Raw genomic sequence first — 14,893 nt, 5'->3', positions numbered from 1 at the left:
TAATTTGATCTTGTAGATAGTACATCAGTACATGGTTACAACTTAAATTTATAATTAATAATTTTTATTCAAAACAAAATAAATGTATTTTATATTATTATAGTCCATTTAAAATATTCTTATATTATGTAAGTACCTATACAATACATAAGTACACTGCTGAGTGCTGAACATGTACCAATACATTTAAATTTTCAAATTTTAAATATTTATTTTTTAAATCTTTTTAAATTTGAAGTATAAAATTCTCAATACTTATAAAAATAACTGGGAAAATAATTGTGAAAAACGAAGATTTCTTTAGAAAAAATAAAGTTTTCAACTAAACCGATTTTATTATTTTATTGTAATTCAAAAACAAATAATCATGAACTTGAAATTTTTACAGAATATACAAATTAGTATTTACTTAATATTGTATAATTTTCAATATTTAGGTTCTTTTTGTAAGTCAAGTAACTAGTTATTTGAAATTGTTGGTATTTTTGTTTTATGTATGAATATGAATAACATAAATTTATGACCAGTATTGAGACTAGATAATTTTTATTTATCTAGATATACAATCAAAAGCTTGTTAGTTTAATATTATGACGTTTGTAGATTATTTTTGTTGATCCTATTTTTATTTTATTTTATATAACGAGTAACGACTGTTACATTTATAAAATGGTTTATAAAATGGACTCTATAAATAAGGAACTTATTAGCAAGTATCTATTGCATGCATACAGAGTGCTCAAAACATTATTTTCGATAATTACTAAAAAGATAATGATTTTTTTATCTTAGATAATCCTTAAATACCTATTAAGATTTTCATATAAATAAGATAAAAGATAAATAAATATTATCTAGATGAAATATCTAGATGAGTCTACACTGTTTATGACCAATAAGCGCATATGAAGAAATCGAGTAAAAGGGAGGGATGGCCTAACAACTTAAAATACCTGATTCATAATTGGCCAACTTGGCCAGACCAAGTATATTAAAAATATAATTTTGTAATTATTTAATATTTTAAATTTTAATGATAAATTTTTTGATAAATAAAAGTTAATAGTTTCTTAAAAAAATCTTCTGATATTTCATAAAAAAAAAGAATATCGAAAATTATTCCTCCATGAATTTTGAATTGATTCTCTCTTCATCGATGTTCAGCATTCACTCATGTTTTCTCTCTCCATGTGCCGACGCGCCGTCCATGTGCTAATAGGTCTATGGACTATGATAAAATGATTGTGATTTGTGATTTGTGATTAATTTATTATTTGACGTATTCTAAGTTTAAGCCTTAGGGTTTATTTTTCTATTCCGAAAACATAATTATTTACTCCTGACTTATAACTAGCTATTGTCTTAAATTGACGCTTTAGTGTTATACCCGATAACCACTATGTTTGACGCTCCTCCGTCCGCAAAACTCAAGGAGCAAGACCTAGAGAATCTGGTAAATATTCACTTTTGTTTGCCTTGATGAATGATTTCTTAATGTCATCGTTCTTTTCAGGACATTTCTAAACTCACACCATCTTCACCTGAAGTTATCAGTCGTCAGGCTACAATCAATATTGGTAAATTACAAGATCTCGTATTTTTGTATTTATCATTAATTGTTAAATTATTTAGTTATTGTAGACCTATAAACACAATGGTCCACACTAAAGAGTTCTATTGTAGAAATTGTTACTCCTTAATTTAGTTGAGTGATTGGGTTTTAATCGCCCACAATTAATACTTATAAAATATATATCAAAAAGTATTAATTGTGTATAAATTAAAGAATATCGTTAATCAATGTGTACCTTATAAGTTTAGTATTAAATATTAAGTAACTAGCTACCTCTTTCATTTTAAGTGTGTCGTTATGTAGGTGTTTTTATTTATTGCTTTATAGTATGATACAATTACAATTATACATTTTTTTTAGGAACAATTGGTCATGTAGCGCATGGAAAATCAACTATTGTAAAAGCTGTTTCTGGTGTTCAAACTGTCAGATTTAAAAATGAACTCGAAAGAAATATCACTATTAAATTAGGTAAATAGTACATCTGACCTATTTTATGAATATGTAATTCCATATGCTTTAATTATATTTTATACTGTTATTTCAATATAGCTAATATAGAATAAAAATGGGGTTATATATTGTTATTATTTTAATCTATGATTTTAGTATTGACTTATTTAATATAATTACTTATATTAATTAAACATTGTCAAAATTAAATTAAGTAAGTTAGTAGAAAGCATTTACTAATAATCTGTCCTAATTTGTATGTAAAAATTATTATTGAACATGCAAAAAGAAATACAAAAATTTACAAAAAAGACTGAAAAACAATTACATGTGTGAAGTTAAAATAAATTAAAATTGCAAACAAATAATTACTTGTAATTATATAAATGCAAAATTAATTGCAGAAAACATAATATTAACTTTAAAACATTTAAAGTTAACTTAACAAAATGTGATTTAATATTTTAAAATTAGAAACTGATTTTTACATTACATAAATTTATATAGAAAAATTTTTTATACCACAAATCACAATATACTATAGGTGTGTTTTTAAAACAAAGTTATGATTGTTGGTCATGTTTTCAGGTGACAAATCTTTAATGCCTTCATTGTTTTTACTTATTTTTCTGCTTAACATTCCACAAATTTTTCTAATTTTAGAATACCTTGGTTTTTTTTTTTAAACAATATTTGTGATTATTTAAATTTAGCAAATTCTATGCTTTTACACCCTTGATTCACTTATGTTTAATACTTAAAACCAGTACTAGAGTTTCTTTAATGTTAGTGCCCAATTTTTCTACTTGTTGGATGTTTTCTAAATTTTGAAAATTGAAAATTGTATAGCATGCTGCAAGTTTTTATCTTATCTTAAAATAATTCTTGAACTTTTTCAATAAACCTTAAGTTATTTTTGTTTAATATATTAACATTTTCTTTTATTTCATCTAAGTGTTTACTATAATAGAAAGCTGCATTAAGCTTCAAATTATTATAAATGAATAAAAAGAATATTTTTTTCCAAGTTATAACTTTTAGAGTTTAATATTATGGAGTTTGTTTACTATTAACTTTTAATTTAATATTAAGAATTTCAAATAAACCTAATCAACTCATTTTAATTTTTTTGATGAAGTTCTTGCTCATTATTAGAAAATAGCTAGTATAATATACTTCAATTATTATTCTTTTATCATTGAGTATATGATCTTCAAACAAGGTTTACTTGTATATAATTTGACCATGTGAACGAGTCATATCAAATTATATTGTATAAAAAGAATAAGAATGAGAACCAAAAATTAATAATGACATGGTTGGAAATCTCACATTAGAGACACTTAGTGGATTTACATTTACAATTTATAATTTACAAATATTGCAATTTTTAGATCACGGCACTAGTTTCGTTTGAGTCGTCTGGTTGGATTTCCGGGTAGTGCTGGTATGGCAAAGTCACTGATGAGCTGGTTGGGGTTGGATTGTAGTTTTGCGTGGAAGCGTTAGTAGTATATGGTAGCAGTTTTGTTGATAGAGCTGATTTTGAGGTAGGAGTTTATTACATTGTTGGAGATATACCATGGTGCTGCTCCAGTAATTATGCTACAGCAGATATTTCAGAAGGCTTGGATAGTTCTCTTATTTGAATTTTTAGCGCAATCCCATATTACTATCCCGTACACCCAGAGTAGTTGTAGAAGAGTTTTATATAGTAGATTGGTAGTGCTAGTTTGGAGCAAAAAAGTGGCTTTAGTAGGTAGAGTCTTAAGTTGAGTTTTTTACGTTTGTCTTTGAGATGAGATGACCAAGTTAGACGTCTGTCAAATATTAAGCCAATATATTTTACTTCATTTGAGTGAGGGATAACGGTGTTATTTATTGTTACAGGTAGACAGTTATGGGGAATATTTAAAAGTTATTTATTTTATTTTTAATATTAATGAAAACATTGGTAATAATTTATGAGTAAAACCATTTTTTCATCTAAAGATTAGTTCACTGTAGAATATACAGCGCATTAAGACTTATTTAAATAATTTACAAAATTTGTTAGTTTTAACCATTAAAAGTTAATAAATCTATTTTACTCTTGTATTGTGTAGTCTTTGGTTCAAGTCATATGTCTTTTGCAACTTGGTACTTTAATTTTTGATACTTTCATATATGATGTGACCACAGTGTCAAATTCTAATAAAACTATGAAGCATTTAAAAAGTTCGGAAGTTAGTTTACTCCCTTGAAAACATAAATTAATATACATTTAGAACTTATATTTTAGATATTATATTACTTAGAATAATATATATTATTATCATAAATATAATTATATAATTGAAAATAAATGTGTGTATTAATATCAATGATACTCTCATCTTCATTACTTTAACTACTATAATAGGTTTTATGTTATAATTTTGAATTAATAATAACTCTGAAGTATATTTATAGACATAAGACAACAAGATAGCCGACTATTTCATTTCAAATGTAATGTTATCATTTTTCATGCTGGAAATATTTACAATATATGATGCAGCTTATCACAGGCAGGATCATAGAAAAATTAGTGCAGTTTATACAAAGCGTGAATATTAAAAATCCATCATGATTTATTATTTTATTATCAAAATAATATTAATGTTATTTTGGTTGTTGAATTTTGTTGAAATTTCCAGTATGACAAATGGAAACTGTACTTCAAAGCTGTTCCAATTATAATAGTATAGGCAATACACTATTCAGTTGTTTTATGTCTGTGGATTTATCAAAAAATTAACATTTATACTATCAATCATTGTGTTTTTTATTTATATTTTTATTGTAAGCTGATAATATATATAGATAATATAGGGCTACTATTAAAATTATTTTTGGACAAATTATAAATAAGTGCGCAAGTGTATTCGGATATACATTTGTTTCTTCTAAGCATAATCAATTAACATTTTCTAATATTGAAACTTATACCATGAAATTAAAATTGAATTTTTGTTTATAAATTTAAAAAACTATATAATGTTATTATTTTTTTTATTTAGGATATGCCAATGCTAAAATTTACAAATGCAACTATGATAAATGTCCACGACCTGCTTGTTTTGTGTCTGGTGGATCAGGCCGTGATGACTCATTACCTTGTTCTAGACCTGGTTGTCCGGGAAGATTTGAATTAGTTAGACATGTATCTTTTGTAGACTGTCCTGGTCACGACATTCTTATGGCTACTATGTTAAACGGAGCTGCTGTTATGGATGCTGCATTATTACTTATAGGTATAATAATTACTGATAAGTTAAATATTAATTATAGTTAAAATATTTTTATATTATACTCTTTTCTTTTGATTTTAAGCTGGGAATGAATCTTGCCCACAACCCCAAACATCAGAGCACTTGGCTGCTATAGAAATCATGAAATTAAATAACGTAATTATTTTGCAAAATAAGATTGATTTAGTGAAAGAAGGTCAAGCTAAAGAACAACAGGAACAGATACAAAAATTTGTTCAGGGAACTGTAGCTGAAGGTGCACCTATTATACCTATATCAGCTCAGCTCAAATACAACATGGAAGTGCTTTGTGAATATATTTACAAAAAAATTCCAATTCCTGAAAGAGATTTCACATCACCTCCACGCCTAATTGTTGTTCGATCATTTGATGTCAATAAACCTGGATGTGAGGTGGATGATCTTAAAGGAGGAGTTGCTGGTGGTAGTATTCTACGCGGAGTGTTAAAAGTTGGGATGGAAATTGAAGTACGCCCTGGCTTAGTATCAAAAGATAGCGAAGGAAAATTAACTTGTCAGCCTATTTTTTCACGCATTGTGTCCTTATACACAGAGCAAAATGAATTGAACTTTGCTGTTCCTGGAGGACTAATTGGTGTAGGTACTAAAATTGAACCTACGTTATGTAGAGCTGATCGTCTTGTTGGACAAGTATTAGGAGCTGTTGGAGCATTACCAGATATATTTATTGAGTTAGAAGTTTCATACTATTTGCTAAAGCGATTATTAGGTGTTCGTACAGAAGGAGATAAGAAAGCAGCAAAGGTATATATTGAATTATATTTTATTGATTTTAAATATCAAACCTAATAATTTATTTATTTTTGTTGAACAGGTTCAACGATTGTCTAAGAATGAAGTGCTATTGTTAAATATTGGTTCTCTGTCAACTGGTGGAAGAGTGTTAGCTACAAAAGCTGATTTAGCTAAAATCAGTTTAACAACACCGGTTTGCACAGAAATTGGAGAAAAAATTTCACTAAGTCGTCGAGTTGAAAAACATTGGAGGTAAATAAAAATAAAAATACCAATACGTTTTAATGTCAACTTATTGCTTTTTTTTTTAATTGAAAAGTTGCTTCTATACAAATTTTGTCTATAATTAAATTTATAATTTTTTTACAGACTTATTGGATGGGGTTTAATTCGTGGTGGAGAAACCATACAACCTTCAAACCCACAAACGGGCTAAATTGTGAACAATTACTATTTCACATTACGTGTATTTATTGCATTAATTACTCCAATAAAAAAGATATAAATCGTACTTATTTAATTTTTAAATGTTCTGCAGTAGCGGTTTCCAACCTTTTTAGTCGGCAGTGCTCTTTTGTTGGTCGAAATTTATTGACGGTGCTTTCCTATGAATATCACATAGAACATGATAAAAATTTACCCTAGTTCTCATTAATAACCAATTTAAATAATATTATTGAATGTTTTATAAATAAATTACAGAATTAATATAGAAATATGCAGTACATATCAAAAAATGACAAAATATGCAAAATAAAACTTTATATTTAGTTTCTATTGATTACAAATTGAACTTGTAGTTTACCTATTTTTTGAACTATTCAGAAAAACCCTGCAAATGCATATAAATCTAGCCCCTAGTAATGAGTAATGACTAATGACTATAAATAAATACAAAATATATAAATCACATAAATAATTAAACTTTGAAAATGTAAATACATAAATACTGTTATAGTGGTTTAGGTATTTACTAAACACATGCTTTTATTGTAATAATATTTTTATAAAATTTGTCAATTTTAAAAGTTCTATTATTTTGGATGAAAACAATTTTCCAAATAAAATATATATTATCATGTTTATACTTTTCTCAAAACAAATTTTACTGCAAATATACTATAATATCATGTATATTAGATAAATTAATAACGTTTTAATTGTTTTTGATCAATTCTGTGTCTCTTTGTGTAACTAAAATTACTGACTTACAATATCTAATATCTATAGGTCTAGATTATATTTTATATTTATTGTGAACTATGATATTATAAAAAAAAAAATTTGGCAAAGTTATATTATGCCTATAATCGAAAAATTAACATTTATAAAAAAAAAATTTTGAATTTACTATTAAAAGTTCTATTTTTTTCAAAATGCGTACTTGTGCTACTTGAATCCAAATTGATACGGATTGTAGGTGATTCAGATTTCAAATGATGCTACACCAAAAAACATATTAATCTATTTTTGTTTAATACTCAGTAGTTTCTAGTACAGTTATAACAATAAGCAAATGAAAAATAAGTATACATACCTGTATAACCTGTGAATTTGTATTAACAACAAATGAGTAATAATTAAATAACATGAAATTAAATTGATTAAAAAATAATATGCCTGTTATACTAAATTATTATTTACTTATATTAATCAATAATCGAATTAAAAATGTACAGTATTTTTTACATTTTTAAAACTAGTTTGTAAGTTAAATTAACTAATTTCTAGAAACACAAATATTTGTAATATGAACGTGCAAGCTTAGTTTTTAGATTCGCAATTACTTCCTTTAAAACCATAATCAATAAAGGGGCCAAAAATACGTATTTTCAGCCCTATACTAGTGAAAATTAAGTTTTTCGAAAAATAATTTTTAAACTATAATGTACATCATGCTAGCGAACATGTAAACTTAGTTTTGACGTAATTGAGTAATTCATTGTTAATTTTCGTAAAATGAATGATATATTATAGGTATGTGGAATCGGGTATCACTGTATCGGCCAGTAATAAGTAATAGACTAATCTCGAAGAATAATATTATCTTTAACTTAAAATCAAGCTGATGTTTTTTACAAATTTTAACTTATTAGAGAAAATTGTAATTCAAATTATTAACTTAAACAACTTAGTTTCTTTAACATGCAATGGTCTACATATTATAATGTATGAGTCTGTAGATGTTGTAATTATTATTTATATTCTTTTGTATAATGTATGTACATATATGTCATATATCATTTTGTTATTAAAAATTTTATATTTATATTTCAAACTTAATGACTTTTGTTATCTTTTAGAATAACATATTAGAAAATAATAATTTTTTTTAGTATTCCAACTTTATATAATTATATTTATTAAAGGAAATATCCTCAATGGTGTATTGGCTCATTATATTGTATTTATTAACTCAATTTTCTGAATGGCTAATAAATTATTAATATTTTAATTAGGTACTCTTTGTTGGTGGTTTTAATATACAGGTATCCCACTGAAATTTATGTTTTATAACGTCGCGAGGACGTTATAGTGTTTCATGATCAACGTTGCTTTGTAACGTAACCAAGATATCACCAGTTTGTTTTTGTGTGCTAATATGCTAAACAAAAATATATGAACAGTGAAGTACTACATGTAACATATTATAGATGTTTTTGTGTGTTGTTTTAAGTTACGACAAATCAGGTTGGTACACATCATTGGTTATAGAATAGACAGATGGACAATGTAATGTTAATATTTGGTATTTTGGTGACCATTCATATGATGCAGCCACTATGGAGCGCTAGTGCAGAAAATGATGCAACCGGTAAGTAAGCGCTAGTGTAGAAGTGATGCAAAAGTGGTGTACCCTCTCATAGGTAGGTAAGCAAAGCGGAGGGTGTCCAGATTCAAGGTGGTGGTACCCCTACCATACTACCAAGTATGGTGAAGAAAAGCAAGGGTACAATAGTTGTCGTTCTAAAAATAGAATATATGTTCAAAAGAAATGAAAATGAAAATAGAATTCCTTGTATTATTATTGATTAAAATATGTTATTTCATAATTCGTTATCGCATATCCGATATCGTTAAATATCCAATTGACTGCTGTTTACTGTTTAGTCGTTTCTTGTTTTTGAGAGACAATTTTTTGGGTTACCAACTCTTATTGTGATCTATGTGATCACTGATCAGTCTTTTATACAAAAAATAATTTTCATTTATTTGAGTATAAAATTATCTGTAAATGTCTGGCAATAAATGTCATTATGTGAATTGTGGCAAGTTGAGGAATTTGTTTCCTAATTTACGACTTTATCGTTTTCCAAACGACGAGAGAAGAGAAGTTTGAATGATAAATTCGGGTAAATAAATAATTAATTCTTTTTTTTATAATGTTAAAGAAAATGTTGTACTAAGTACGTAATTTATAGGTATTTTATTTTAAATGTTATCCCTTTAAAAGTAACAATATAAATAATTGGAATGAAAATAAAAATTAATGATTTTTTTATTTAAATAAATTTTAATATTTTATTAACTAACCTTTAAAGTTGAAATAAGGTAAAAAATTTATAATTTTGATTTATCTTGATAGTTTAAATTGTCTTGAAAATATAAGATTATATAATTATAAAATATTATTTCTTCTAACTTAAATTCCAAAAAATATAATGTTATTTATTTAATATTTGATTTATCTTCACAGGAAACACAAGTCTATTTTCGATTGAACCCGAAAAACTGCATAATAGGTACATTTGTCAAGAGCATTTCCTACCTGAAAGTTTTACAAATTTTTCTAATAAAAACCGTTTAACTAACACTGCTAATTTAATTTAATAAATATGCATAATTTTTCTTCTATAAATTCTAAGGCAATAGTGACTATGCAATTAAAAGATAAGCGTAGTCCCTGGACATTAATTGAAAAACAATTAGCTTTAAATTTATATTATAAATCTCCAGCAGCATATAAATTTTTACGTTCTTAGAAAGTAAATTTACCAGGACCATCTACTATTCGTTATTGGATTAGTCAATCAAAGTTTTTACCAGATTTTAGTAAATTATTTTTTAGTCATCTTCAAAAAAAATTTGAGTCATCTGATTATAAAGAAAAAGTGTGCTCTGTTTGTTTTGATGAGATGTATATAAAAGAATTTGTAGAATATTCAAAAGAATTTGATTTTATTGAAGGTTTTGAAGACTTGGGGCATTATGGAAGGACCAATAAAAGTGCTAACTGTGTTCTAGTATTTATGGCCAGAGGTATTCTCAGTGGAAAATTCCAATTGCATATTTTCTTTCCCATTCTGGAGTAACAAAAACATTTAAAAAAATTAAATACAAGATGTTCTTAAAAATTATTTGAAGTTGGATTGTGTCCAAAAATTATAGTATGTGATTAAGGCACAAACAATCAAAGTACTTTAAAATCATTAAATGTTTCCGAAGATAGGCCTCATTTTTTTATTGATAACAATAAAATATTTTCTTTATTTGATGTGCCACATTTACTAAAAGTGTTAGAAATAATTTAATTAAAGCTTCTTTTATAAAAGGTTAAACATATGAGTTAGATAAAAAAATCTCAAGAGTAGGTGTCTCGTCAAAATAACAGATGCACATATTTATCCAAATTCTTTTCAAAAAATGAATGTTAAATTAGCAGCACAATTATTGAGCCATTCTATGTCAGCAACGATCCGAACTTGTATACAAACTGGACAACTTCAAAGTAACACTTCTTTAAATACTGCAGATTTTATTGAATTTATCAATCATTTATTCGATTCTCTTAATAGCAGATCTTTATATAGCCAAAATTCATATCTATGTGCATTAACTGAATCAGGTACTATACACAATTTCTTATAAAAAGCCTCAGAATATTTTACAAATTTTCAAAAATTAAAAAAAGGAAAATTAACTCAACCTCCTTGTTTTAAAGGTTTCACACAGACAATTAATGGTGTGTTGCAATTTTTCGAAGAAAACAAAGCTCATAACATTGTATTTTTTTGTCTATTCTATAATCAATGGTACACATGAATTCTGCGAGTCCAATATTTAGTATGTACTATTTAATGTATCAAAACTAAATTAATATTATATTATGTATTAGTACTAGTTATATTATATTTTATTTTTGTGACTGATCACTGACCCATATTTGATATTTTGTTGTCTATAAATTATTTGGTGATGCTATTATTAAGAATTGTTTTTTATGTATATATTATATAGATGCGTATAAAACACGTAGGTACTTTCAAAAAATGAAGTATGTATCTCTAAACTATATATGTATTTTTTTGTTATTAAAAACAATTATGAGTGTATTTATTTGATATTGATCTAAATGCAATAGGTAACACGAGAAAATGTTTGCCTCAAACTTCTAAATATCAGCACAGAATAGATGTGCCCAAATTTATAATCAGTTTAGACGAAAAATTATTATTTTAGTATAATAAAATACTTGAAGACACACCAATTAGCGAAAAAATATGTTTACATAATACCTTCAATACACTAATATTATTATTATTTTAAACCATTTTGCATGGTACTCATACAAAAAAAATTTGGAAAGTAAAAAAAAAAAAAGATTTTGAAGCAAGTATTAAAATAAATTTTGTTAAAAATGTTAGTCTTTATTCTTTAGATCATAATATTGATCAAAATTTAAGAAATATAATTTATATACATAATTAACATATTATATTACAGATATATGCATAATGCATATATGTTTATCAATATATCATATTATTGTACGGTTTTTTGAAATTAGCTTATACAACCAATATTAGATTTACAAATTTGATATAAAAATACATGTGTACATTTTAATTTACATATAAATATTAAATATCTCTTAAGAATAAATTATTATATATGTTAATTATGTTTACTAATTTTTTTTTTTTTTTAGTATCTAGTTGCTGAAAAACAGTGTAACCACGGAATAAATTTATCTATATTGAAGTGGTGTAACTGCATATAATTATAGATAATTATAAAATGATACATTGATAAAATTCTGTTGGTGGCTCGATGCAGTCGTGTGGTAGCCATTTTGGTTTATAATACAACAGTATTCACTATTCAACAATAATACATGTCGACTATTGAGTACGCTACTTTAAACGTCAACGTCGCAATGGTTAATAATCAAGATTGCTAACTTGTCTCTGTCGTTCTGACTCTTGGCGTTCGTGGAGAACTGGCTAGTCGCTTGTAGTCATTAATCATTATCGTTTTTCAACCTCATCGGTTATAGAAGTTATAAATGTAAGTTTCTAGAACTAAGTATGTTCGGTCATACATAATATATCGAGTATAATAGTTGACTTCATGCTGCAAGGCTCTTTCTCTTTGCTGTTGATTGCGATTAATATACTGCTCTTTCTATACAACCTATCTAGTTTAATAGTAATTTTTAGTCAGATTTTACCGTACTCGGGTCGTATCTTTTTTTTTTATTTCGATTTATATACCTAACTTAAACACGTGTAATTTACATTTTATAAATTTACATAATATTTTGATTTATTCAATACATTTTTTTTTTACATTAGGTATTTATCGTAAAATAAATATTGTATTGTACTATTACGTTTTGGTGGAAAATATTAAAACTTAAATGTGTTTAAAACTGCATAATTTATAATCATTAAAGTTCACCATTTTATTTTTTCTTATTCTAATTATCTTTGGTCAACTTAAGTTAGTAGTTATAATTGTTTTTTGTTTTTTAAATCATAACATCGTTATGTCTATTATTTAATAACAAACGGTTTTAATTTCTGCAAATTCTTAATCATTAATTTTCATAGAAGTTGTTTCAAGACGTATCATACATTTTTATTATTACCTATTTAAATTTACAGCTTTTACAATTAATAATGCTATATATATTTTTTAATAACTTTCATATTCCTTGAGATACTTGTATTATGTGGATATTATTTATGTCATAAAAAATTAATTATTTCTAAAGTATATTATTTCCCATCATAAGTAAGAAAAATAGTTTTCCTGTAACTTTTGGCTTATCTTTTAAATTTACCTACTCAAAGTATTACATATATTTTATGACCGAGGTTCGGAAGTTGTACCAAATGCATATTTTTCTTGGTCATGAACATGCAAAAGAAAATACAAATATGTTTCACACTTCTCTGATCTCATACCCAAAATTTTATTTTATTTTATTTTTTTGCTTATTACAGTTTTTATTGCTATTTTCGGGTATATTTTCATATAGTATTGGAAACATTTGTATTTTGTTGAAAATAATGATTTACTTGGTTATATTTTTAAAAATATTTGAATTATTAAAAAAATTTTTACTTGTTAATTATTAATTATAAAATTGTAAATTTATATTTAATTTTTTCATGTTAAATGAATATTTTTTTGATTTTTCATGCTATTTGTTTTACTAGTTTGTAAGTGCATAGTTAAAAGCTAAAACTAAAAAATTTAGTGCTACAACTTCTGAGTACTGTTTATGACTGAGGTAGCTAACTCGTTAAAGAGCATATTTATGGTTAAGACAATTATTGTTTGTTGTCATTTAGGTACTTTCCACTATTATTACTCTAGTATGATTTTCATTTTACCAAAACATGTTAAATGCTGGAATAGGTGACATTACATGTTTTTTGTTTTTTTTTGCTTTGGAATATGATTAAGAGATGCTATAAATATTTTAAATTGCTTAAGATAAAAAATACATCATAGTCTCCAAAATTAAATTTCAAATACCTTGTATAATGATTCTAGATAAATTTCTTAACAATCTACTAAATTAAAAAAAATAGTTATTATTTGTGTAGGTAAAAATATGCATAACTGCTCTTAGATTATGAAATTTAATATATTTTTTAAATTTCTGTATTTAAATATATTAAATACATATAGATATAGTATAATCAATTACAATAAATATGGTATATTTTTTTTATAAATACTAAAAACCTCAAGGTACACATTTTAATCCTTCAACAGTATTAATATTTGAATATTTATGTACATAATTTAATTATATTTATTTATAACTTAAAGACGAAAATATGTCCAAACACCGTGAATGGGATCCAACTTGTAAAGTATATATTGGTAATTTAAAAAGCAATGCCAATAAATACGAAATAGAAGATTTGTTTACCAAATATGGTCCTTTGAAAAATATTTGGATAGCAAGAAATCCACCAGGCTTTGCATTCATAGAATATGAAGATCCACGTGATGCCGAAGATGCAGTCCGAGGTTTAGATGGAACGTAAGAAATTTAACATATAATGTATATTTATAATTTTTTTTATGAAACAAATTATTTAAATTATGCTTACGGACAATTATATGCTGATATTGATTAAAAACAAACTAATATTAAATGTCAAGTTACATACAATTTTTTACTAATTTAAGATTTCACTAAATTTTAATGGACCATTTGAGCCACTAAATTATGTTTATAGAATTGATAGTTCATTATTGATTCATAATTTGAATTTTGTGTGTTGGTGCATTGAAAGTAGATAATCAATTACAGATTAATACCAGATTGCATAAATAATAACTAAACAGATTCTTATGTATCAATTATAAACTTATGGTCCTGATTTGGTGAATTATTAAAAATTAATACATTTTTATGCAACTAAATAAATTTACAATTTATTAATGATGAATAGTAACAGTTATCCCTGTCAGACATTTTTATGTTGATAACTAAAATTTTATCTGAAGTAAATTGTAAGAAATACGTAGGTAGATAAAATTAAACATTAAATCTATTAATGATGAACAATAT

The 14,893-nt window shown here is 25.3% G+C and overlaps 2 protein-coding genes and 1 non-coding gene across 4 annotated transcripts in view; all 3 read left to right on the top strand.

Annotated features, from left to right (window-relative positions):
- The first annotated feature begins 1,186 nt into the window (after positions 1 to 1,186).
- LOC112594214 (eukaryotic translation initiation factor 2 subunit 3) lies at positions 1,187 to 6,590 on the top strand. The gene is made up of 7 exons (XM_025338890.1): positions 1,187 to 1,453; positions 1,514 to 1,577; positions 1,934 to 2,044; positions 5,068 to 5,301; positions 5,381 to 6,084; positions 6,155 to 6,327; positions 6,445 to 6,590. Exons 1-7 carry the CDS (start codon positions 1,400 to 1,402, stop codon positions 6,509 to 6,511), a joined length of 1,407 nt encoding a protein of 468 aa, XP_025194675.1. The 5' UTR covers positions 1,187 to 1,399; the 3' UTR covers positions 6,512 to 6,590.
- Positions 6,591 to 12,106: 5,516 nt separating this feature from the next.
- LOC112594213 (RNA-binding protein 1-like) overlaps positions 12,107 to 14,893 on the top strand; it is a 5,131-nt gene continuing 2,344 nt past the window's right edge. The window contains exons 1-2 of one of the 2 annotated variants that reach the window (XR_003114644.1): positions 12,107 to 12,363; positions 14,143 to 14,359. Coding sequence is in view for 1 of the 2 variants with exons in the window: in XM_025338889.1 (XP_025194674.1) it covers positions 14,151 to 14,359 (209 nt within the window). In the remaining variant the exon portion in view is untranslated. The remainder of the gene's footprint in view (positions 12,364 to 14,142; positions 14,360 to 14,893) is intronic. The other variant, XM_025338889.1, reaches the window with a different exon arrangement.
- On the top strand, positions 14,756 to 14,834 carry LOC112594238. The gene has a single exon (XR_003114645.1). It is a non-coding gene; the product is annotated as a small nucleolar RNA R38 (small nucleolar RNA).

Source organism: Melanaphis sacchari, unplaced genomic scaffold, assembly GCF_002803265.2.
Source record: "Melanaphis sacchari strain LSU unplaced genomic scaffold, SCAv2.0 Contig221_pilon_pilon, whole genome shotgun sequence".
Taxonomy (NCBI): Eukaryota; Metazoa; Arthropoda; class Insecta; order Hemiptera; family Aphididae; genus Melanaphis; species Melanaphis sacchari.
The sequence above is the reverse complement of the archived record's forward strand: the minus strand, read 5'-3'. Positions and strand labels throughout refer to the sequence as shown.